This window comes from Ammospiza caudacuta, chromosome 9 (genome assembly GCF_027887145.1).
Source record: "Ammospiza caudacuta isolate bAmmCau1 chromosome 9, bAmmCau1.pri, whole genome shotgun sequence".
NCBI lineage: Eukaryota > Metazoa > Chordata > Aves > Passeriformes > Passerellidae > Ammospiza > Ammospiza caudacuta.
The window spans coordinates 24,664,621-24,688,881 of record NC_080601.1 but is presented as its reverse complement, the minus strand read 5'-3'; the positions used below and the strand labels follow the sequence as shown (position 1 = coordinate 24,688,881).

The 24,261-nt window shown below is 43.2% G+C and overlaps 1 protein-coding gene across 1 annotated transcript in view; it reads right to left on the bottom strand.

Annotated features, from left to right (window-relative positions):
* ENTPD1 (ectonucleoside triphosphate diphosphohydrolase 1) overlaps nucleotides 1-13,464 on the bottom strand; it is a 33,470-nt gene extending 20,006 nt beyond the window's left edge. Inside the window, exon 1 of the mRNA XM_058810273.1 lies at nucleotides 13,414-13,464. Coding sequence (XP_058666256.1) covers nucleotides 13,414-13,429 — 16 coding nt within the window. The 5' untranslated portion in view covers nucleotides 13,430-13,464. The remainder of the gene's footprint in view (nucleotides 1-13,413) is intronic.
* Nucleotides 13,465-24,261: the final 10,797 nt, after the last annotated feature.

Genomic DNA, 24,261 nt, shown 5'->3' with positions numbered 1-24,261 from the left:
GCATAGCATCCATTTGCAGCAGAGAACACTGTAGGCACCTTCCCTTTGCAACTAATCCCAGCAGAAGCAGCAAAGACCCCTTGCTATACAGGCAGGGCAGCAGCCCCACTCCCTCCTTTCAGCAGGCCAGGGTTAGGGCTGCACGCATTAAAAAAGACAGCACTCTGCTTAAACACTTCCCAACTCAACCCTTTACCTTCAGCTGTCAGCACTGCAATCTCCATTCCTCATTGCAGAGCACAGGACAAGAGACAGCTGGAATAGTTTCTTTTTCTTGCTGAGGAGCACATCCACTGTCTAGGCCATGTGGAAAAATATACTGATTTCTCAGAGGTCAGCTTTAATAACTAGGATTCCCACAAACCATGAGGAGAATTCAGTTCATGATATTTGGCATGAATATAATTCTCTGTTCCTCATGCTGCTACAATTTCCATTTCAAATAGCAGGAAACAAATTACCCTGTGGTATTTTTAGTGACAACCAATGGTAAGGAACATGGGATCAGAGGCTATTGCGGGGCACAGACCTTGTCAAATTTCCTGAGCGTAAGAGAAGAAATAGTTCTTGGAAGCTACAAAGGTAATAAGGTAAACGTGAATCCAAATTTTCGTGGTCAGAGGAGCACTGTGAAAAGGCTGGAGCCTCATGCTGACATGTAACAAAACAGCAAAGGAGTTTTGCTGGATGAATGGGCTGGCACAGGGTGCTATTAATCTCTAAAGTTCAGATTACTTATTACTGGGATGTGCAGTGAATCCTGAAAGAAGAATTATGCTCAGGGAAAGAAACCCATTTCTAATCAAGCCATAGTTTGGCCTTCAATTTGTGTATCTCCATTAATCTTCCCTCTCCCCACTATTCTTACCTCAAATATTTCAAAATACAAACACAAGATATTCTGGATAAGGCAGCACAGGAACAGGGGGACAGTCACAGCAGGCCACCCTTCTGTCCAGAAACCCTGGCCCATGCGCAAAGGAGCTGCAGGTCTGCTGCTCCCCTGGAGCCTCCGTGCTTCCCAGCCTCTTTCAGCACCATTCTCCCTCTGGCTGGGGATGGGAGGTACCAAGCTCAGGCCAGAGCCAACCTTCCAGCCGCAGGATCTGCAGCCCAGCTGCAGAGCTCGCAGCAAGTTCACATGAGCACATATTTTTCTCACATCTCCTGCAGGAGCAGGGACATTGAAAAGGTTATTTATTAACAGCTCTAGGACAAATGAGCAAGAAAGAAAACAAATCCATTTATAAATCAGCTAAAGAGAAAGCTTGTGACTCTAATGGTCTCCTTTGTAATTCCTTAAGTGTGGCCTGGAGCTGCCCTGGCATCATTTCTTGTGATGCTGAATCAGCAGAGCAGCCCCACTTGTGCATTGAATAGCCTGATAAGAGCAAAATACACCCAAGAGAGCACTAACTTACACCGTGTCCAGATTTTTCTTTGTTTCTGTTAGGATTTGGGGAGGCTGATAGCGCTCTAATTTCTCACCACTAAATTCCAAGCAGTGACTCACATTAGCATCTAACTTTGCAATCCAGGACAAATGCTTTCCTCCAGGACAAGGTGGAGACAGGATAAGGGGAGAAAACTCACGCTAGAGCTGTCTGAAAGAACAACGTCATTGCTATCTCAGCTCTCATTTAGGAGCATACCAACCCTGAATACTTTGCCAGACTTTGTTCTTTGATAACATTTCTCAAGGGGGCGGGGGGAGGGGAACAAAAATAACAAAACACTGTTCTGTTTAACAGTTACCCATAGCAGAGAAAAGCTGAGCTAAAGTTTCCAGCAATTATCAGGACAAAATCCTAAAATAGACACGCAATGTACCATGTTTGAATTTAAAACTGGCTGGACAAGAGTTCCATCATGTGGATTCAAAGCTGTGCAAAGAGAACACGGCAGCTTATCAAGAGGACATGTTAGAACAACAGTGTTAAAATGCTCAGTATGGCAGTGATATGGATGAAGAAACCAAGGTGTCAAGCAGATATGACAAATTGTTGTGTAAATCATTGGGAGGAACTCTATGTCCAGGAAGGAGTGATAAATGATGTCCAAGGTATCTATGGAAACCACCATCTTATACAGGAAACAATTAAACTCAGAAAAAGACAAACAAGAGAAAAATAACTCAAACTTCAGATGCTCATAAGGCAAACAACACTAATTGAAAGCAGGATTTGATCCCAGAGAGATGGAGCTCACTTAAAGAGACGTGAAGGATAGAAATGAAAGCTAGCAGCTGAAGGAGAAATAGGAGCTGTACAGTAACTCCTGGGGCTGTCTCCTCAGAGAAGATGTGGGAACCCTAGTCTTGAATCCATGTATGAACTGGCTGGGCTCCCACAGCAGTGTTATTCAGAGGACTCTCAGCAGTGGGTCTCTTCCTGGGCCATGACCTGCCTGTCTTCTACGCAGGCATGTGGGAAGTCAACTTGCTTTGGGTGGGAACAGTGAAGTCAAAGTGCTTGGGAGTAGTTTCAGTTTTGCACTTGCCATCACTGAAAGCATCTGAGAATTTTCCTTGCCCTCCTGGTTTGTCTGATATTTTTATCCAGTATTTTTCAGCCCTTAGAGCCTCTTACAGCTCAACTTAGGCCTGATTATATTTTTGCTACACTGATCACACCAAAACAAAAGCTTCTTAAACTCTGATGGTCTTAGCAGTTATAAATGAAAAAAAATGTGAAAGCTTTGGTTAAGAATGGAGAAGTTTTTTATGTAGCTATGATACAGCAAATTAATGCAGCAACAGCACATGACCTTACAAAACAGGAAGACGATGTTAGTTTTGAAAAATCCATTGGTGCCATTTTCACACTCACTCTTCCTCACTCCCTCTGTACTCACAGGCACCAAGCTGGCTGAGGTGCTCCAGTGGGATCCTCTGTGAGATGAAATCCAGTGTGCCAAGTGCCAAATCCTCACTGCACCTCTTGGGTTCCTCTTCAGTGACAAGCTACAAATTCTTGAGCAGGTTTTTAGCCATCTTCAGGAGTTAATGGTTACCACAGGGTGATCCTTTTTCCTGGAAAGCCCTTTTATCTAGAACAGGTGGCTGCTCAGTGCCTTTCCTCCCCCTTCATTTTGGGTACCTCAGCTCCCACTGTCTATCTGCTTGCCCTGAGAGGAGGACAACTTGCACAGAGGATGTGCTGTGAGTTTACTGTGATCCCTCAGTTATTTGTTCCCCAAGGACTAGTCTGCACTTTATCAGCACCCAGGCCTTTTCCTGACACGCCATCCATGTGAGGCTTATCAGGGCACAGGCAGCCCTTGTTGCAAACACATTTTTCAGCACTCACCCAGTTTTTGTGCAGTCAGTTATGTCCTTGGTTATCATTATAGACCATTTTCTGTTACTCCTTGATCTGTTGCTTCTTCTCTCTCACACATATATTCCATTCACATTTCCTCCAGGCCAGCTGGAGTATTCCTGCACCTCCAGCTGCATGCCTACCTTATGCACGGTGTGTTTTCAGAGGCCATCATTGCAGTTGGTTAGGTTAGGTTAGGTTAGGTTAGGTTAGGTTAGGTTAGGTTAGGTTAGGTTAGGTTAGGTTATGACAGCAGCAAAGGAAGTAGGTTTTAGGGCTGCTGTGGTTACCATGCAGTTCTGCTGCTCAGATGCAGGCAGGTCTCCTGCTCAGAGCTTGTGGCACAGCACGACCACAGCAGCAGTGGCAGTCTGTGGGAAGTCAGAGGGTGCTGAAATCCTGCAGAGCAACACTGTCACTACCAGGCTCACCACTGAGGATTTAAAACAGTTTTCAACCAAGATCTCAGCAGCAATGTTAGAGCTGGAGCTGTTTTCAGCCTGTCACCTGCAGAGCAGCTGCCTGTGACAGTACAGGGTGAGACCATTGTCACTGGTGTTACCAAGACCTGGTACAGTTCTATACTCAGGCTTGCAGGGCAAGGCTGGCATTAACCTCAGCTTCTCCCATAAAGCTCCTGTGAGACAGGACAGCTGCAGTTATCCCAGAGCAGAACCCCAGCACCCACAGGGAGGCTTTTTGCACTCACATTTTTCCATGTCACATTTCTATGAGTCCAGCCTTCTCCCAGCACATAGACACTAAGCAAGGCCAAGACTCTCTCACTACTTTCCCAATATTGCCAGGCTCCCCTTGGCTGTCACAGCTGACTCCAGCTCTCAGCAGTGCTGTCTGCCCACATCATACAGGAAACTAATACAAAGCAGGTAATGCTGGAGTATTGTCAGCCTTTCCCTAATAACAACTCATAACACTTAAATTTGACACAACGCTTTTCACTCATACATTGCCAAGGAGTTTACAGAGGTCAGCACCATTAGCCTTATTGCCCTGGTTGATGAAAAAGCACAAGAGAGCAGCAGGCATCCCAGTGCTGTGCCCTGTGGACCATCCCACCCACTCATCTGGGTAGCTCTCATGGACCAGGGGCTGCAGCACACACTCTCCTGCAAAGAGGCAGAATTCCCAAGGTCCAGGGAAAGAGCAGCACACTTTGGTTACAGCTACTCTTAAATTCATCTTCCATCATTTTGATATATTCTCTGATGTTCTGCCAGACTAACAGCAATTTGGAGATTAATGGTCCAGTAAAGTATGCACATGACTCACGCTACAATTTCTCTGCAGTTCTCCTACAACTTTAAAAACAGGGAATAGAAATTGAAAATGTCATTTAGGTTAGAAAAAACAGGATGGAAAAGGGTAACAAAGGTATCAGGGTCCCATGGAGGAATGAAGGCATTCCCTGTGTCTTCTTCCTGCAGACTTCAGGGATGGAAGAAGGAGAAACCAGCAGTTAAAAGAATTCATTACTACATTATAAAGATGCCAATAAACTCGACTAACTGCTACACCACACCAAAAATTTCCAAGATGTGTAAATTTATTGTTACAATCTCCTGAGAAACAGAGAGGCAAAAGAAGTTCTCCAAATCCCTGTTTACAGAAGGACATCTATTCCCAGCAAGGCCTATAGGATCCAGTTAACATTCTTGGGTGCCAAGCGGCCACAGGACTCAAGATTCTTAAATTCGTAGAGAAATTACTGGTCTCTGTAGCTGAGACACGCTTTGTAACCTAAAAAGCCACAGTGAAATGACTGTCTTTAACAAGGAGTGCATAGCATGGGGCCAGGTTCTATTGTAAACCACTATTTTTAAGATGAAGTGCAGGGGTTTAGTTTCACAGTCTGCTTAACTGTTCTGTTTGCTCTGCCACAAAAAGGGACTATCCTACCTCTGTCTTATGCCATAGTTCCACCTTTCAAATAGGATCCTAATTCTCTTTAGTTAATGACACAATAAATTCTAAAGAACTGTGCTGGAGCATTCTTTTCTTCTTTTCTGTATGGCTTTCATGCTTTTGGCCACAGCAATATTTCTAAGTATTGTAAACAAGAGCCTGACCACTAGATTTACCAGAATAAAGTTCTTTTTGGCTTCCACTGTGTTCATGTTTACCGCAGTCTCAAACAAAGCTGACAAACAGTAAGCTTCCTACATTATTTCAGTGAAGTGAGACGAAATATATAGAAGCTTTAGATCAACTTTTTTGGCAATTCAATTCAAGACAAAATTGCAGATTTTCAGTACATTTCCCGAAAGAATCTGGAGCCAGCAGCTAGGGGCTGATTGTGGCAAAGAGCAGATGTTCTCCCTGGCAGGAGCTGCCCACTCCCATTCTGGCAAAGAGCAGGGAGGGACAGTTCTCAGCAGAGGAACAAATCCCATTCCATTACCTGTCCCCACCACCAAACCCACCCTCCACAAAACAGCTCCACCTTTCCTCCCCCTGCACGCCTGCTCCCTGGGCCCTGCCATGCACTCTGGATGTTTCCATCCATCAGCTGTAAAGAAGGGACTCCAAATTCCCTCCATCCCTCACTCTTGGAGGAGTCTACCCCTTCTTGCTGAGCCCAGGGAGGAAGGTGGAGATGCTGCTGCCTCCCCTGCCCCCAGCTGCAGCGGGACTTGTGGTGAATGTTAGAAACCACAGCAGCTGAACCAGCCCCTCCTGTGTCTCCTCTGCCTCGGGAGCCCCACAAGCAGATTGTGACAGTGCTGTGAACCAGCTGAGAGGCTGAAGTGGTTTCTAAGTCCTGAGCTGCTGACTCACCTTTTCCAGTCAGCACACAGAGCTCAAAGGCCAGGGATGGTTTGAGCTTTGGCTGAGAGGTTGCAGACAGTTAACAAAAAAACAAACTAAATCTCATTCCCTTGTAAAAATAGGTCCTTTTTCTTTGCATCCTCTCCATCAAGAATGCTCTGGCACTCACCATGATTTGTGATCAGAGCCAAGACTCTCAGGAGGAGAATACAAATCAAAGGAGAGAATACAAATCAAACTAAGAATACAAATCAAACTAAGAGCCTTTAACTTCTACTTAAGCAACATAAAACATTTGCTTAAAGGTGCAAGTCCCAGCCTGTAAATTAGTCAGTTACCCTGTAAGGGGTACTTTTTATTCAGAAGAGATGTAGTATTCAGCTTGGTGAAGGTCACAATAGAGCACAGAACAGCACAGGTCAGACTGATGGGTGTGTGGCTCCTCATACTAGAAACTTAATCCCTGTGTTGACAGCACAAGGGGAGTTTGAAAGGCAATGTAAAGGAAGACAGTGAAGTGGCTCTGCAAATCCTCACTGAAAGCTCTTCCCAAGCTGGAATGGACAAATATGGGCCCCAAATGTTTCAGACAAGAACCACAACAGGCAGACTTGTGGCATTGCTGGTGGTGGCTTGTGGGATCTCAGCACCTCAGGACGGAGGTGCAGAGTGGCTGAGACCACCCTTGGGGGGCTCGGGAGTCCTGGAATGTTGCCAGAAGTGTCTGGTGGCTGGACTTTGATCCTACACAGGAGACGACACCTGTATGAGGATGGGAGGATTTCACTGGGTGAATGGTGAAGGGATAAGTTAATTAGAGTGTAAGACACAGGGTTTAGGATTTCTGTACAGGGGGGTCTAAAGAAGTAAGATGGAGGAATTGGGGCGTGTCCTGTTCTTCTTCTTCTTCTTCTTCTTGGCCTCCATCTTCTGTGGTGATGTTGGCACTTTGGGATTGGTTATTACTAAAAGTGCACTGGTTAATAAGGGTAAAAGGTATTGGGGAAAAATAATAAATATTGTATACGTAAGTTCGAGTATAAAGATAAGTGACCGCCCCGGGGGCGCTCAGTGTGCTCATGGCTGGCTGCTGGGCAGACCTCTGTCGGGCCAAGAGAAAATCTTTTAGATAAACAATTAATAAACACCGAGACTGAGAAAAGATCTGAAGTCTCTTCTCGTCCTTTGAAGCGCGAGCTCTTCAAGGCCATCCCCGAGCCTTTCCAGGCCACCTAAACAGCTAAGAAACCGACTAAACACTCACAGGACAGTGACAGCACTGACCATTACACTGCCTGCATCACCCTTGAGTGTGAAGAGCCAGTGCAGCACTAGGGACAGAGGGACAAGGACAAAGAGCAGGCTTGGAAACAGATCTTTGCAGCATTTTCCTCATTTGGGGGCAGTGAGTGCATGAGATGATGTGAGCAGATGAATTTGTTCAGTGTGCACTTAGCTGACTCTGTTCTCTTCCATCTGGTCTCTCACACTTTTCCCCTTTTCTTAATTTGTACTGCTAATGCAATGTTTCAGAGCACAGGGCTTGTGTCGTGTCTCTCCTTGTGTTGCAGTGAAGATTTTCCTCCTGCACTTCCCAATAACTTTCATGAAAGTGATTTTTACCCTTATCTTCCTTCTGTTCTCTCACTTGGGCCAGTGTTGACTTTCAAGTTGGACAAACTGAAAGTTATCACAGAATAAAAAGAACAAGGCCAGAAACAAGGACAGGTGCCTTTTCTCTTTCAGCAGCAAGATTAATATGAAATGATAAAAGGTAGAAGTTCACCCTTAGGCTCTGCTGTTCTCCATTGTGAGCATTCTGTCAACAGCTCTATGACTAAGAGACTGATGGAAATGCCTGCCACAAACCTTCACTTCTACTCAGAGGGAGGTTTCCAATGAGCTGAAACTTAAAGCCAGTTCTCAAACCTAGATAACGAAATAATAATAGAGTTTTATAAGTAATCCACATCTAACTTGGCTTTCAGAAAATCAGTTGGGTTGCTTCTCTCGTGAACATGATCCAAGATTTTACAATTTAAATTTGATCAGTCTCAAGCAATACTAATCCTTTAGGAGGTGGCCCTCCAAAGTAATGTCAGCATCACCTACTTCATCCCAAAGTTCAGCCCAAACACTTCCGTCTCTAACCAAATCTTAACCACCTTGAACAGGTGATTTCTAAGCTCAGAACTCAGCTCCTGTCTCAACACACTTCCAAACACATCCAGCTCTATGGAACACTGTTATTGGGCACTGGGCTAGTAAGAAGGTATAAAATACCTGCCCAGAGGATATTAATCCAAAAATTTCATTTCCTGCTGCTCTCAAACCCACAGGTGGAAAGACGTCTTAGGAAAAGAAGGAATGTAGCTAAGCATGATACTTCTGCACCACATGATGCCAGTTTTGCAACTTAGGTAAAACCAAAAAGATTATAAATTATTATAGCTTCTGTAACACTTTGTTTTTCAGGTGTTCAGCCTCTTAAATTTATTCTTTCTCCTCCAGAAATTCCTGAAGCGTATTCTGTATGTTTCTGGTAATTACAAGTCAAAGGGCAAACATATTGCAGTGGTCACAATAAGGTTGACTAGAGGACAACCTTCTCCCTCCATGGTAATGAAGAACCCAAGACCTCTTAGTTATGGCTGTCCCAGACATATATATATATATATATATTTATATTTATAGACATATACATACATGCCACACACCTCTACACGTTTTTTTCTGAACAACGTTGTCTGGAAATCTTTCCGGTCTATTCAGTGTTTGAATGACCAATTTTCCTCACAAAGTCACATTAGCTTTGCCTTTACAGGCTTGGCTTAAAGCCTTTTATTTGCTCTTTATCTTTCCAACCACTCTTGGCTTCTTTAGACTTTTTCCTCTGACTTAATTGGTATTTGTACTGGTCCTCCTAGCATTGACAAACTCCATCTGCAAATCAGCAGTGATTTTATGCTTTTTAGATCATTATTGGAAATGTCTAATGCCATCAGGCCTCTTGCAGAATACCTCTGAAAACACAGCTGTTTCATGATTATTTCCTTTGATAACTATTTTTAAGGTCTATTGTTACCCAGGTCTTAATCCATTGGTTCATTCTTTGCTAGAGAGTCATAGGGAGACTTTTGCAATCAGAACAACATTGGAAGTGTATCTATTGTGAAGAAGTTTAAACATGGAAGGTATTCATATTTAATCTTTTCAACCACATTTTTTTCCTCTGGAAAATAAAACAAGTGCAAATAATTAGTTGGAAAATAAAGGACCAGTGCCTTCCCAGCCCTACATTTATAATCCAGACCATGGCTGTCAAATACCAGCCAGGGAATTCAGTTCTTCTGGTTCCCCTTTTGTGTGGTGGTTCTAAACTATCTGGAGAGTCAGGCTTTGGAAGTCCCTTAACTCACAGCCCAGATTTATTCAGCAGCCACTCAGCTTTTAAGAATACTTATTTTTTTCCTTAGAACTTCAATGAGTGTTCACATGCATAAGACAAAATACAGCCTGTATTTTTCCCGAATGGGAATCACTCCAGGCTTGTCTGACAGCTATTTTTTTAAGTCAGCTGACTTACTGTGTAAACAAAAGAGCCTTCAAGAAAGTAAAGACAGATTAAAAGATCTACCAGTGCTTGAAATACTTCCACCGCTCCTTCTTTTAAGTGCATTCTCCAGCCAAGTTTGAAAACCAAAAGAAACATATTCCTTGAAATTCTTGCTGCAGACTCTTGTAAGTGGGACCACCTCCATCCTAGGATGCAGGATGGGGACATCTGCTCACTTGAGGGGGCCACATGAACTCATAAGTTTGCTTCTGTCTGGGATGAGTAATTTCCTTTTCCATGTATTCATTCCATTATCCATTTTGACAGTGTTACCCATTTCTACAATATTATTCTGAAAGTTACTTTGATAAGTTTTATTCTCTACAAAACCAAAAGAATATAATCAAACTAGACATTACCACTTGGTTACTGAGAGATCTATCCAGTAATTTATGTAGGACTAATGTCAGGCTATGTTGGCAGTAGCTCTCCAGAATACCCACCATCACACTGCTGGGATATTGGGTGAACAATAGCACTCTTCCCATTGTTAGGGATATCCATAGTGCTCCAGCTTGCTGAAAATGAACATTATTGCTTATAGATCTTCTCAGTAAGTACTAGGCACATTTCATTTCAAATTGTTGTTAAAATTTATTGACCCCAAAACATTTATCTACAAAACAAACTACTTCCATGAACATCCCTGAAATATTCCTTCATATCAGAATTCATTGCCTCCCCTACTCCCCCTGTTTTGGAAAAGTATTTAGCCAACACTTTTCTGGTTTTGTCCCACATTGTCATTAAAATCTTTCCCTGTCCACCTCCAAAATGATCTTGCAATTGATCTATACACATTATTTTGTTCCTAAGGCATACTAAATGCCTCCTTTGAATTGTGCCTGGCCCTAATAAATTTAGATTTTCCCCTGACATCTTTACTTTCTCTAAATAATCTTCCCCAATTCAGAGTCTATGTTTTCCATCAGATGTTCTCTACTTCCTCTTTCTCCATTTCCTTTAAATTTACTTGTTTTTCCTTTAATTTACTTGTTTTAACTTCACAGCTTGAATGAACAAATCAAAGTCATCTTCATTCTTGGTTTTGATGTGCTGCTCAATATGTCTTCTTTAAACTTTTGATTTTTCCATTCACATTCCTTTACTTTTTTTTCCCTGTCAGATTTTGCTTTATTACGGTTCCATGCTGAAATGATCTATAGAGAGCAGTCATCAGACAGTGACTAATTAATCTCTGTGTATATAGAGACCCCCAAATCAGAGTTACTACATGAGTGCCTTTTATGTTAAAATAGATATATTTAATAAGGTTTATTTCTTTTCACTGCTGTCTACATGAGATCAGTGTCATGCTCTTGCCAGACTGAAGCACACCCATGCATCTTCCAGTGACATGTATTTTTTAGGTTGTCATGCTTTTTGCCCAAGAAAGTATTCAGTGATCAATGATATAACCTGTTGCTATGTAGCATCCCAAACAGAATTTATTTTTTGGCCATTTTAGCCAATTTCAAAGCAGAGCTGATGGTGTCAGTGTTTAAAAACAAGCTTCCTAACACTGAAGAGTAGTGTTCCAAAGGCACTTATCACAGTCCCTGTGGACATGGCTCACAGGAAACAGGTGTCTTACTGAAACACTTCTTAATAATTCCTTTCTGATGACAGGATGTGCCCTTGGTGTGCATTTGTGCCTCATTTCAAGGTGGAATCTTCCTACTACTTGATGAATACCACCTGTCCCAGACTGCCCCATGTTGAGCCCATTGACTGCTGGAAAAGATACTGTGAGAGGCATTCTCAGAAACAGTGTGGTGTTTTCTTGCCCCACACAGACGAAATGCAATTCCAGGCTATTTATTGCACTAATTTTCTATGGGGTCTTGCAATACTTGCATGCTCTGCAGGTCAGCCTCTTACAGAACCATCATTGCCTCATCTGCAATTGGCTTCAGCACTGTCAATTTCCTTTAGTTTCCTTCTGTCTCTTTAAAATTCCTCTTTCTAAAAGAAGGCTTATGTGGTCGTTTTTCCTAAATCAGTTCTCATTATCCAAGTTTCTTCCCTGTGATTCCTCATCCACTAGAAAAGACATTTCTGTTCAAGCATTGTATTTCATTTTTGGAATAAAACTTTTAAAAGACTGGTTTCAAAGCTATTCTTATCTCCCTCCTCAACAGAGGCAAATTATCTCCAAATATTTCCAGCTTCACTCATGACTGCATAAACTAATGAGCTAACCTTCTCCTTCTGCCAGTCTTTGCTTTAAATTTTGATGCCTGTCAGACTGAGAAAATGCTCCTTCCTCTCAAATGCATTTATCACATTCTATGAAGATAAAACATTGGAAAGGTCCAATTTAACATTTTATTTATTCTAGGGGGAAAAAAGAAATCGCATTTTGTTTCCCCGTTGTCATAACAATGATGAATGAGAGACTTCCACCTGGTACGGAACAAGAAACTATCTGCCCAAATATTTTTCCTGTTTACTGCCTCTTGTGAATTTGTCCGAGTTCCTGCTCTGTGTTTGAAAGCCCCGCACGGAGCGCATTGCTGTCAGCAGCACGCAAAGACGGACCGCGTTGCAGAAGAAGGCGCTGTAAACAGAGGGTAAGGCACCCAGATAGAAAAAAGCTGATACTAAACTAGGAAATGTTTCTGCCAAACGTTGTGACTAGTGCTGCTACGTGCACCGTGTCAGCTGATTATAAAAGGCAAAGCCAAGTACAAGACATGCATCTTGTAGAAAAATCACGGTGCAATAAGCATCTGCAGCTATTGCCGGCTCCCTGCCCCGCTCCTCAGGACCGCACTTAAGGCCAGAGGGCTGCCAGGCTGCCGGGTGGGGAATCCTCCTCTTCCGGGCACCGAGAGCCTCTCGCAGCCAGCACCGCGCTGCTCCCACCCCCCGAGCCATTGCTCGGTTCCCACCGAGGTCTCCTGACAGCCAACACTTCACCGAGTTTGTGCTCTGCCCTCCCCGCCCCCTTCGCCCTTGGAGCGCGGCGCCGGCCCGAGGACAGCGCCGGCGGCAGCCGGGACGGGCCGGGGCTGCTGCTGCCCGCCGGGGAGGGGATCCCGCACTGCCGCGGGAGGGGAGCCCGCACTGCCGCGGGAGGGATCCCCAACACTGCCCCGGGAGGGGAGCCCCGCACTGCCGCGGGAGGGATCCCCAACACTGCCCCGGGAGGGGAGCCCCGCACTGCCGCGGGAGGGGATCCGGCAGTGCCGCGGGAGGGGATCCGGCAGTGCCGCGGACAAACTCCGGGAGCCGCCGGCTCCGAGCTCCCGCTCCCGCCCGCACCGCCCGGGGAGCGCCGGCCCGCGGCCACCGCCGCCTCTCCCAGCAGCCGCGGCCCCCCGCCCGGGCTCCCCGGCACAACTCGGCATTGTCCCTCCAGGAGCGCCCGGGAGTCCCGGGGCTGGAAGATGATGTCAGCCGGGGGCGGACTGCGGCAAGGCTGCGCCCACCCCGGCAAGCCCCCGCCGCGGAGCCCTCGCCCACCGCCGGCAGCGCTCCGCGGGCGCGGAGGGAGGGACGCGCCGCTCGGGGATGCCGCAGCCGCAGCTCCCGCCTGACTGGCACATCCCGAAGGAGAGCTCCTCATGAATATGCACAGCCTCCCCCGAGCGCCGGCCGCGGGATGCCCCCGCCCCGGGGGCTCCCGCCGAGCCCCGCGCCCCTCGCCGGGGATGAGGGCTGCCTTCGGCTCGCTTCTGTCCTTACCCTTTGGCTCGTCCATCAGTGCCGGTGCTCGCTCCCTCCTCCCGCGCTCCCCCCTCCTTCCTCTCTCAGCCTCTGCCGGCTCCGAGCTGCCTTAGTGAGAGGTGCTCATGAAAACGGGCGCTTTAGTGGTCCATAGCTGTGGGAGGGGTTAGTTTAACTCTACATGACTCAATCCGTGTAACTTGCAGGCTGACCTCCCGTTTTTCTCAGAGCACGGATCGCCTCAGAGCTGCCACGTTACCAGCGCCTCGGACTTCTCCGGGCCGGAGGGTCCCGCACGGCCGGGGGCAGCGGTGCGTGCCCGGGGCTGCCCGGGGGAACCGGGGCGCTGGGGCTGGACTGCATCCCTGGCTCGGGGGGCAGATGGGCAGCGTGGCTACGGAGAGAAAGCATTCTGTTAGAGTAGGGTTTTTTTGTGGTTTTTATTTTTTCTTAAGTCGCATGAGACTGAGAAGATACCCTCCACACCAGCGAGGTACTGAAAAGGCAGTGTCCAGAGAAGAGATCACCTTCCTTGTTTCTAGATCTGAGGTCCAGCCCACAGGAAAAAAACCTCAACCAAATAATGAAAGGAGATAAAGTTGCAATAACTGCTGAAAAGTAATTTCCTGCACCTGCCTGTCCCATAGAATGAACTCACACCGCTGGCTGCATCTCCTGGGAAACTTTGTGAAAGAGCCAATTTTAGACTTCTTGCCTGGAGTGCCTGAAGGGATCCTACCCTCCACCACTTTTTAATCCTGAGTCACCACAAATAAGAAATACAGGGTGGTGCTGGAGGGGTCCCAGCAACTTTTCTCCATAGCTTGTGACATTCAGTCCCATTCCAGGAACCACAAGTGTCTCCACACTACTGTCTACAGAGCTGTCAGCCTCCCAGTGCAAAGGAAGTTGTAAACCAACCTGACTCTTTCACTTTCTTTTCAGAGAAGTGGATATCAGCTTCCCAGCCTCTTCCCTACTGGTCACCTGGAGCACAGGGCTCCAGAACATGCAGCCAGGTGCTGCCCTGCCTGTGCCAGAGCCTGCTCCCCTCTCAGAGCTGCCCCTTTTTCCTTCTCTCTGCGGCTGGGCACCATCCAGCTCTGCGCCGGCTTCCAGAGTTCTTGCCCCTAGGAGAGACAGCAAAAGCAGGATCCTGGTGCTAGGACCTGGAGGACGACTTCTGGACATGGGGTTTCAAATCCCTTTTGTTACTGCAGCCCACCATAAACAATGATCAGTTCCTTCTCCTTCGCAAACAAACATTGACCTGGCCTGTATTACTCCAGCTGGTAGGGCAACACTCCCATTTCTAATCTTCCTGGGAACAGGAAAATAAGGATCAGTGAAATAAAACAATTTACATGACCTTATCTCTCTACAACTTCCAGAGAGGTGGTTGTAGTCAGGTGGGGGTTGGTCTCTTTCACCAGGCAGCAGCTGACAGAACCAGAGGACACAGTCTCAAGCTGCATCAAGGGAAATATAGATTGGATATTGGGAAAAAGTTTTTCATGGGATGAGTGATAAAGTTCTGGAATGACCTGCCCAGGGAGGTGGTGGCGTCACCACCCCTGGATGTGGCACTCTGTGTCATGCTTTAGTTGAGGTGTTAGGGCATGAGTTGGACTTGATGATCTTAAAGGTCTCTTCCAACCGGGTCATTCTGTGATAATTTAGGTTTTAGTGATTAGTGTGATTAGTGATGTCACTGCTGGTTCGAAAGCTCAAGGAGGAATGTTTCATGAGATGAAGGTAGACACTGAGTGTCATCTTAATGAGTAAAATTGGCTTGGGAAGTGCAAGAGAGAACTCATCTTACTTCCAGTGATAAGTCAGCAACATATTTAGATGGTTTGTCATGGCAGAAGTAATTTTGTTGGTGACCTTGAACATCAGTTTTTTTTTTTTTTTTAAATAGGAGTGCAGTTGATGCAATGCTTAGTTAATAAATGAAAATTTTAAAGTGTTCACTGTAATAAATATCAACTGCACAGATGTATCAGTAAGAAATAAAAAAAAAAAACAAAACCAAAACCTTGGAAAAAGTATGAGTCCTTATCTACCAACTTACACACTGACTTCCCTAAAGAATACTTGCTGGCAGAGTATCATCACAGGAAATAAATCAAATATATACAAAAATTCCATACATTGAATAAATTAACTAAACTGAACAGTAGTTTTAAGAAATAGCTGGAATTTATGACTGATTTTTCAAATGCTAGGTTAGACATGATGTCTCTACAGGCAGAAATTCAATAAACTCTGTCAGCTGAGCTCACCTATGAGCTGAGAAGTCCAAATTTAACAAGTGGAAGAGATGTACAAGCTCCCCTCAGAGAAAAATAGATATGATTTCACACCATGTTGAACAGATCTCAGGATACCCAGAGCTGGGTATTTCAAGTCCTTTAAATGCACCTCACAAACTACAATAAGCTTTTTTTATAGCAGTCTGCCAGTGACAGGCTTTTGTTTATTTTTTTCCCTTAGGAAAGTTCACTTTCAAACTGAGACACATGAAACTTCTATGGGGAAGGATGATACATGATCAGTCAGCGACCATGAAGCACACAACAGTGTTTTCACACAAGAGGAAGGTGTTACCTGGAACGTGAAGGCCCCGTGGGGAGGAATTGCTGTGAACAGTGATGGTCTACTACACCTAAAAATACCCAGGTCATTCACAGAGCCACGGGGAACAGACTTCTGTGCTCTGTAGTAGGATGATCTCCTCTAACTGATGGACTGGTACACCTGTGAGTGGCATTCCACAGCTGCAAGATCAGGGAATGGTGGCATTACATCTCCTGCAGCATTTAGGTGCAAGAGACAGTGAGGAAACTTTCCCCATCCTCTGTCACAGCCCCAAGGGAAGAGTGGCCTTTGCAGCCTCATGTGACATGAGATGTAGAGTTCCCCTTCCACAGAGGGTCAGATCACATCCACGTTTGCTAGAGCAGTTTGGCTCTGTCTGCTGATCCTCCTGCCTTCGGGCAAACCTCTGCCTGCAGTACACAAACCAGCAGAAGGCAGCAGCAGATTCTTTGTCACAGTCATTTCCATAAGAAAACAAAATGAGGAAAAAAGAGAGCAGCCCCGAGGGAGGCCCAGGCTGGCATTTGTACTCAGATAAGGTTCCAGACAGCTGAGGAGGAAGCTTGAAGCACAAATAAAAAGAGGAAACTAGAGAACTCAGGATGTAGTTTCCACACATCTTGTGCAGAGGGTAAGAATAGCAAAAAACCCAGAGTGCCAGTTTTCTACTCCCTGGACAAAACTGAGCATCCTGAGCAAAGCTGGAGGAACAAAATGCATCTTTAATATCCATATTCTTCCTAGCCCTAGTAAGAACTTATTTACAGTCATTTTGCTCTAAGTTTACACAAGTTGTGTGTGTGTTGCGTTGTGGCTAAAATTATGCAACTTCTTAGATCTCTAGAATTTGCTATTTTGCAGATGAGCAAGTTATGCTGATTTTGGGACTAAGGAAAAGGAGCAAGAGTGACTGAAGACTAGTGTCATTTCCAGAAAACAGGGAATGGGATTGAAATAATAATGCTGGGGTCTAGGGCCAGAACCTCTCATCTTTGGGATGGGTGAAAGAAACATCCACAGGAAAAGAGTCGGGGAGCCTGAAAAAAAACCCTGTAGGCATTAGATGCACAAGTACCTTGTTTCTACAGAAAGAATTGGCATGAAAGAATCTGAAATATTTTAAATGAAAACAGGCCATCCCATCACCAAACTCAACAATATTGAAGTCAGTGTTTGCTTAGGGGTCTGAGGGTATGTGTTCAGATTACAATTTATCACTCTGTTTGTTTAAGTGACAGGGGGGAGTGGCAGCTTCAAGAAATGCAAACATTGAGTGAGGGATAGGCTGAACAGTCCTTGGGCTTTCCCAGGCATTGAGCCCCAGTGTGCTGGCTCGTGTCACCACTGGGCAGCCATCAGCCCTGGCAAAAGGGACAGCAGAGGTACATGGGCATCCCTCCCCAGCATCTCTGAAACACCATAAAAGATGAAGCTCTCCAGAAAAACTGTGAACATATGAAGTTGCTGGGACCAGAAGGAGCACAACGCTCTGCAAAGGGACAGTGATCCGAGAGATTAGGACAGCTTCCTTCTGGAAAGAAAGGCAGAGAAGAGAGGCCAGGCATTAAAAAAGGACACATCACCAAAACCATGCCTGGTGCCAAATTCTTTTTTTTTTTAACAGCTTCCAGCTCCTTGGCCCACTCATCCCACATTGCAATCACCTCAGACTTGACAGTTTTCACAACACAGTAGGCCAAGTCCTCCCCACATCTCCGGGTTCCTCTGAATAGCTGAAGTTAAAATGCTTAACTTAGATTCCCCAAACCCTCTTGGTTGACTCTTGAGGAAACAGACAAGCAAGCAGTGAGCTATACACTATGTGTGCACTGAACATTACCTTTTAAGAATGCAATTCTTGGAAAACAAAAATAAACTGCTTTTGGTATTTAGGTAAAAAGATGAGATGACATTCAGCTTCATCTTGCTGCAAACAATATTGCTCTTTAGCCTTAAACTTATGAAATGCACTATCTATTAAAAGCATTTAAGTTCCTTTCCATCATCCTACTTCCTTGTCTTGGTTTAAATATTTGTAATTGTCTTTTCAGAAAAGTTCCCTATGCTGTATTTGCACCACTATTTATGGGCATTGTCACCCAAAACCTGTGTATCACCTTTATCACCTTGAGATTGGCTCTGCTGCTTAGAGCATGGTACTGAAAATACAAAAGTTGTGGGTTTGATCCCTGCATGGAGATTTGCCTGTCTCTGTTTATTGTTTTTCTGATATAGAGATAATAGTGCTCAGATGACATCTGCAGAGCAACTGTTCAACTGTGTTTGTATGATTTCTACAAAACTGATAACACAAAATTAATGATGCTCATTGAAACTGGAAAAAAAAGTTCCTGTGCCTTTGTGAACCAGAGGTGAATCAATTTTCTAGTTATTCTGCTTGGTTTGTTTTTCTTTTGAAGAAAAATTGTATTTTTACACAATAAATGAAATAAGTTAAAAATTCACAAAACTTCATCAAAACATGCAGACAACTCCCATGCTCAGCCTTGATATGAGTGATGGGCACTGACACATGATTTGAAAGGAGCAGTATCAAAGTCCCACTCTCTAACACCTTAAACTGCCCACCTAGTTTACATATTCATTAGCAAATTATCTATTAGGTGAAACTCTTTAACATCCTTGCAGTGCCTTATTCTGTAGGTTCGATATACTTTCAATACAAGTCTAATAATATCATTAAAGATTATATTACTAATTTCATTTAACCTTACAAAGACACGTTAACATACTAAAAGTAAAAACAATTAGCCTTTTTATGCTCTACAAATTAGTGTTAAAAAAAAAAAGTATGTCCTGAAAAGGAACATGTTATTGCTCATTAACTGCTTAACAAAACACCACTTGCTCTTTCTGTTCATGTTATTTCATGCACTTGGTACTTTACCCACATCACTCTAAATATGATAAACCAAATTTACAGAGTCTTCATTTTGCTGGGTAATTTTAACAAAACTGTCCCAGTCATAAGCAACACCCTGCCCCACAAGTCTGCTGCTCAGATTGTTGGTCATTGTGTTTATCCAGGACATGGGTACTCCCCTGCTGGCAACAAAGCTCTTGTTTTTCCTTCCAAAAGGAAAGCAAACAGAGCTAGCCATAGCTACTGTCATTGGTTTTTAGCAAATGCACAAGTACTAGTGGTATTTTCAAGTATTCTAATCTTCTATTCTCACAGTTTGCATCTCTTTGTATCTTCCTAGTATTTTATCTGGCAGGAACAGCAGAAAATCCTTAATAATGGTTCACTGAAGCAAACATTTCCAACATTCCAATGCTCCCAGGAAGCCCATGGGAGCAACTAATAACAGCTTTATTCTGTTGTTTAATATTATGGGGTTACCAATATCTAGAAGAGAAAGGGGCTCTAGAAAAAGAAATAGTTGAGGTTAATGCAAAGGTACTCCAGTAGAAGAAAAAAAAAAAGGGAAGGAAAACACAGAAAAATATCCTCAAAGCTCTAAGAGGATATAACAAGAAAAAAATCCAATAGGGAGTGTCAGAACAATAAGTGATAAGTGTATCATGAATTGATGGGGATAGATAGCGAGTACCAGTTGCCCCATCTAACAGGCAGGGTACCTCCCAAACTTGGCAAATTAGAGACAGAAAATAAGAAAATGTGAATTAGCAGCACAGATATGGGCCTTGAATAACTGCTGCCTTAAGACTGAAGAAAGGAGACCATTTTATTACCAGCTCATCTCAGTGGTTTTTTGACCAGTCTGAATTTATCATGCAGCACCTTGGTAGTTAAGGCAAAAATAAACATACAAATCATCTCAAAGCAGATATTTCCAAAGAATGAACTGCACATATTTAGACCAGATTGACACTCAGTATTTCTTCAAAAGAATAAAAGTAGACATAACGTGGAAAACATACGTAAAATGAAAAAGAATAACTTTAACATAAATGCTTTTTAAATGTCGGGTTTCAGCTTGACTACCCACTCACCCTCTGTTAAGTGATTTGGTCTTTATTAAGTGAGCATCCACAGAGGAAACCAGCAGCAGCCTGGTGATGCATTGTCCATCAGATGTCACTCAATTAACAGCAGAAGAGAATTTGACTGTGTCCATCCAGAAGGACCATCTGAAGACAGTGGCAAAAAGGGAGAGATCTTAAAACCCCCAATCATCTCTGATTTGCATTTCTTTGTTAACACAGCCATAAATAAACACATGATAAATCACCCACCTGCTTTCTTGTGTTCTAGAAGCATAAAATGCTCTCCCTTCTAAGAAAGCCTCAGATGTGAACTTTGCTTAGGAAGATAAGGAAATTGGTTATTTACCATCCTTTATCAAAATCTTCACAACTGAAAAAACCTGCTGCCCTCTTTACATCCCACTTCACTTCACCGTGTGCCCGTGCTGAGCTTTTGCAAGTCCATGAGCATCATGGAGAACTATCTATAGAGATGAGAGCTCTTGGATATTTTCACACTTGCTTTTGGATTCTCACTGCCAGATTTTTCTCCCTGTGGGTTTATGTACATTTTACATGACTTCATTTTATATGCGTTTCAGTGTGGTCATCTTTATTTAGCCTCTGAGAGGTTTCCTGCTCTTTAATTCTGCACTTCAAGAGGCTGAGAGACTTCAAAGAAGTCCCAAATTTTAGGAAATAATATATCTCAAGTTCAGTGGTGATTGATTATTTATTACTTCCAAAGGTTTTAGTACTTTTGGAAGTAGAAGGCGTTATATAAAGTCTTCTTCATCCCATTTCAATTCTCTTTGAATTAACTGAAAAGAATAAGAAAACATATCTTTAAAGCAAGCAATTATTTATTTTTTAGTCTTTGCATTGATTTAAAAAATTTGGGAAAAAGGTCAGTTCTAGTGTGTCAAGCTTCATGCTCAATTCTAAATTGAGAGACTTAATTTATGAAATGCAGTCTTTGTGTATGAATTTATAAAGGAGGATTGGTTTGAGATCCATAAATTCATATATATTGACTGCATGATATAAATGGCTTTTCAATCCTTCTATGTCCCTTAGTGGTTTTCCCTTTTTCCACCACTGAGTACAAGTTATTAACTACAACACTGTGTCGTACTCACAGATCTGCCTCCTTACTAAATATACACAGATTGTTTCAAAGCACATTTTCTCCTTGAGCTGTTCTGTGTACCAAAATGTGTGCCTTCATCATTCAGCATGCAGGAAGCATCCTTCATCCACTTTTCCCATGAGCACATCTCCAACTTGGCATCCAGTTTAAACTGTCATTTGTATTGTCAGTATTTTCCCCATATAAACTCGGCAGTGTCTTCACCTACTTAAATGTGCAAGTATATTCTTGTCCAACAATCTTGATTCTAGAAATAGCCTTTCTACATCTCTCAGCTACATCAGATGGCTGAGCCTTTTCAAGTTGAAAACACTTTTTCTTAAGTTAAATATCCCTGTTCTCCTATTCAGTCATTAAATCATTAACTCTTCAAACCTCTGACCTGTCTAACAGCGCCAGTAAAATGAATTCTATTAACTCAACTCTCCATTTAGTAAGCTATTTTCTACAGTAGGAAATTTCAATGCGTTTGAGCATTATTTCAGTATGTGTGAGAGTTATGTCAGTATTTCTTCCAGGCATTCTTTGGCAAAAAAGAAAATTACAAAGGGATCCAAATGATATGAATAGGTATTCAGAGGAATACCTATGATACCTTTTCCTATAAAGGAAAGATTTAGGTCTGAAAAAATATTCCCAACTGAAAAGATTCAGGAAAGACTAGACAAATATGCTCGACTGTCTTTTTAAGGAATTCCTGCACAGAAGTTTCTTTTCCAAGGAAACTGTCACATTTCCAAAGATTTTGCACAACACACTTTCTGGCACACTGGTTTGCCTTTTTTTTTTTTTTTCCATCACAAGTGAGATACCTTAACTATCTCAGTTACAAATGAGCAGCCTCTGAAATCATTCTCATTTGCAGACAAAACCCTACTTGTCAGATGCTACCCTTTCCCAGTTGTGCTCACCACACTTGGAATAAGGATTTATCCACCCACTGAGATTCTCCTGGTGATATTTCCAGCCAAGATTTCGTTGTATGGCAGCACATGCATTAAAGAAGCAAAAAGTTATATACAACCTTTAGGTGTATTTAGGTGGGGAGGGATGGTGGAACTGCAGCAGGACCAGCCTGCCTTGGGAAAGGGTTCTGTGCCAGAGCTCTGGACTCAGCCCTTGGAGCTCCAGCCCTGCTGTGCCCAGCAAGGCCCCATGAGGAATGGATAATCAAAGGCTGCCATTTGTGAGCAGATATTCATTTAAATACTCTGCAGGATGGCTGTCAGGCTTTTAGGAGAGTGATTCTGTTCTGTGGATCACAGGCTTTCAGCAGGTGCTCATGTCACCAGTCCATTACTTACTTAGATATTAAAATATTGCATGCAGAAAAAGAAAAAAAAGTTTTTAACCCTCTGAAATTATCCGAACTGACAGGCACATATGGTCAATTATCTTTTTTCATTGTTAGTCTACTTCTTAAAAGACACTGGAGCAAGAAAATATTACCAAAAAAGTGAACCCAGTGAATAGTTGTAGCTTCAAATGGACTAGAAAATGTCGTATTTCAAACATCCTATACAGATTTCAAATTTCTTAAGGGTGTACATGGAGTTTCTTTCTCTAAATTGGTTGCTGGTCTTTGAAGACCTGTGAGTCATTACGTAAAATTTTTGTACCCATGCAAAAAGCCACAGAAAGAACAACTGTCTGTAGAAACTACTGATTTCACTTCTACTGTTCCCTCTCCTATTGAGCAGACTTCCTCTAACTCAGCTGCATCTACTAGAACATTACATCACAGAAAATCTAACAGGCTAAAAATATATTTTGTAGGTATAATCTTAATTACGTTCAGGTTAAAAAGATTTAGTAACCTTGGAGATGGAAAACAGCGTGAGAAATTATTATTTTTAGCATCAAGGAACTTCTCCAAGCAACACAGTGTAAAAATATACCAGGTCAGTACACTTTGGCGATTTCAGATGTTTTATCCTCTTATGGTCTAAACTACAATACATTTAAACTGTATTACTCTGGAACAAGTTTCTCCCCACAAATTTTTACTCATATGACCAAAGCAATTACACAGACACGTGAAGATGTACAGGAGTTTTAAGCACATCATTCTTACAAACTGAGCTTGGCTCAATAAAAACAGAGTTTTTCACTTCTTTCAGGACAACATTCACTGCTTTAAATAATTTGCAATATAGAGAGCAGAAGTTTCAAGTGGTGGCCTAAACTTGAAGACAACTGAGGTAATTTCTCTGGGTGCCGCGGGTTTTTTCTGTGCTAGTAACGTAGAAGTGCTCAAGCTGCAGCCACGGGCAGAAGCGCTGTGCAGGAGTGCTATGGCAACAACAACCACATTATTTGGTCCTGTTAAAAATGTTTGTGTAGTGACAGTCCCACCCATGCTCCTCTCTCCATTTCTTCTCTTAGGAACATGCCAAACTGCCTGAGCAAACACAGCAGCATGCCAACCCTCTCCATATCCTCACAGGGTAACAAGTGTGAGTGAATGTGCCTGTAGGAGGAAATAATTGAAAGTACTGTGTGAGTAACTATCTGTTAATAACAGCTTGCTTTTATTAATAGCATCCTCATTTCTGCTAAATAAAGGAGAATTTCTTCTAATATTGAAAGAGATTCTCTCTGACTTGACACCCTACCAGGGAAATGCACTGCATAGTGATATTCGCCTGATTTTGTTAGCTATGTGAAGAATGCACACAAAAATTTCCTAGCTCAGAAGAAATGAAAAATTGAGTTACAACACAGTGGCAAAGCCTATATGAAAGTGTAAATGCTGGAGGCTCCTTAAGATTTACCAGAAGGACATATGTGGGTAACAGTCATTACACCCAACATTTCCCAAAGTGCTCAGATTCCTCATAGGCTTCTTTCCCTGATGTAACTCTAATTTCTACAAGCTGAACAGGTGGTGAGATTTCCCAGTCATAAAGAATCAGTTTAAGCAGGCTGAGAAAAATTGAACAGCCCTGGAAATCACAGAGGTCAACTCTTCCCTGGAGCCACTGAACACTGCTGCAGTAACTGGCACATGCTTTCCCATCATAGGAAAACAGAATTTAAGACAGCTTGGTTTAAATGCAGGCAAAATCAAATGCTTAACATGGGAACAATAGGGTTCTTTGTGGTAGGGAAAAATGTTGTTTTTTTTTTTTTTTTTTTTTTTTTTTTTTTTTTTTTTTTTTTTT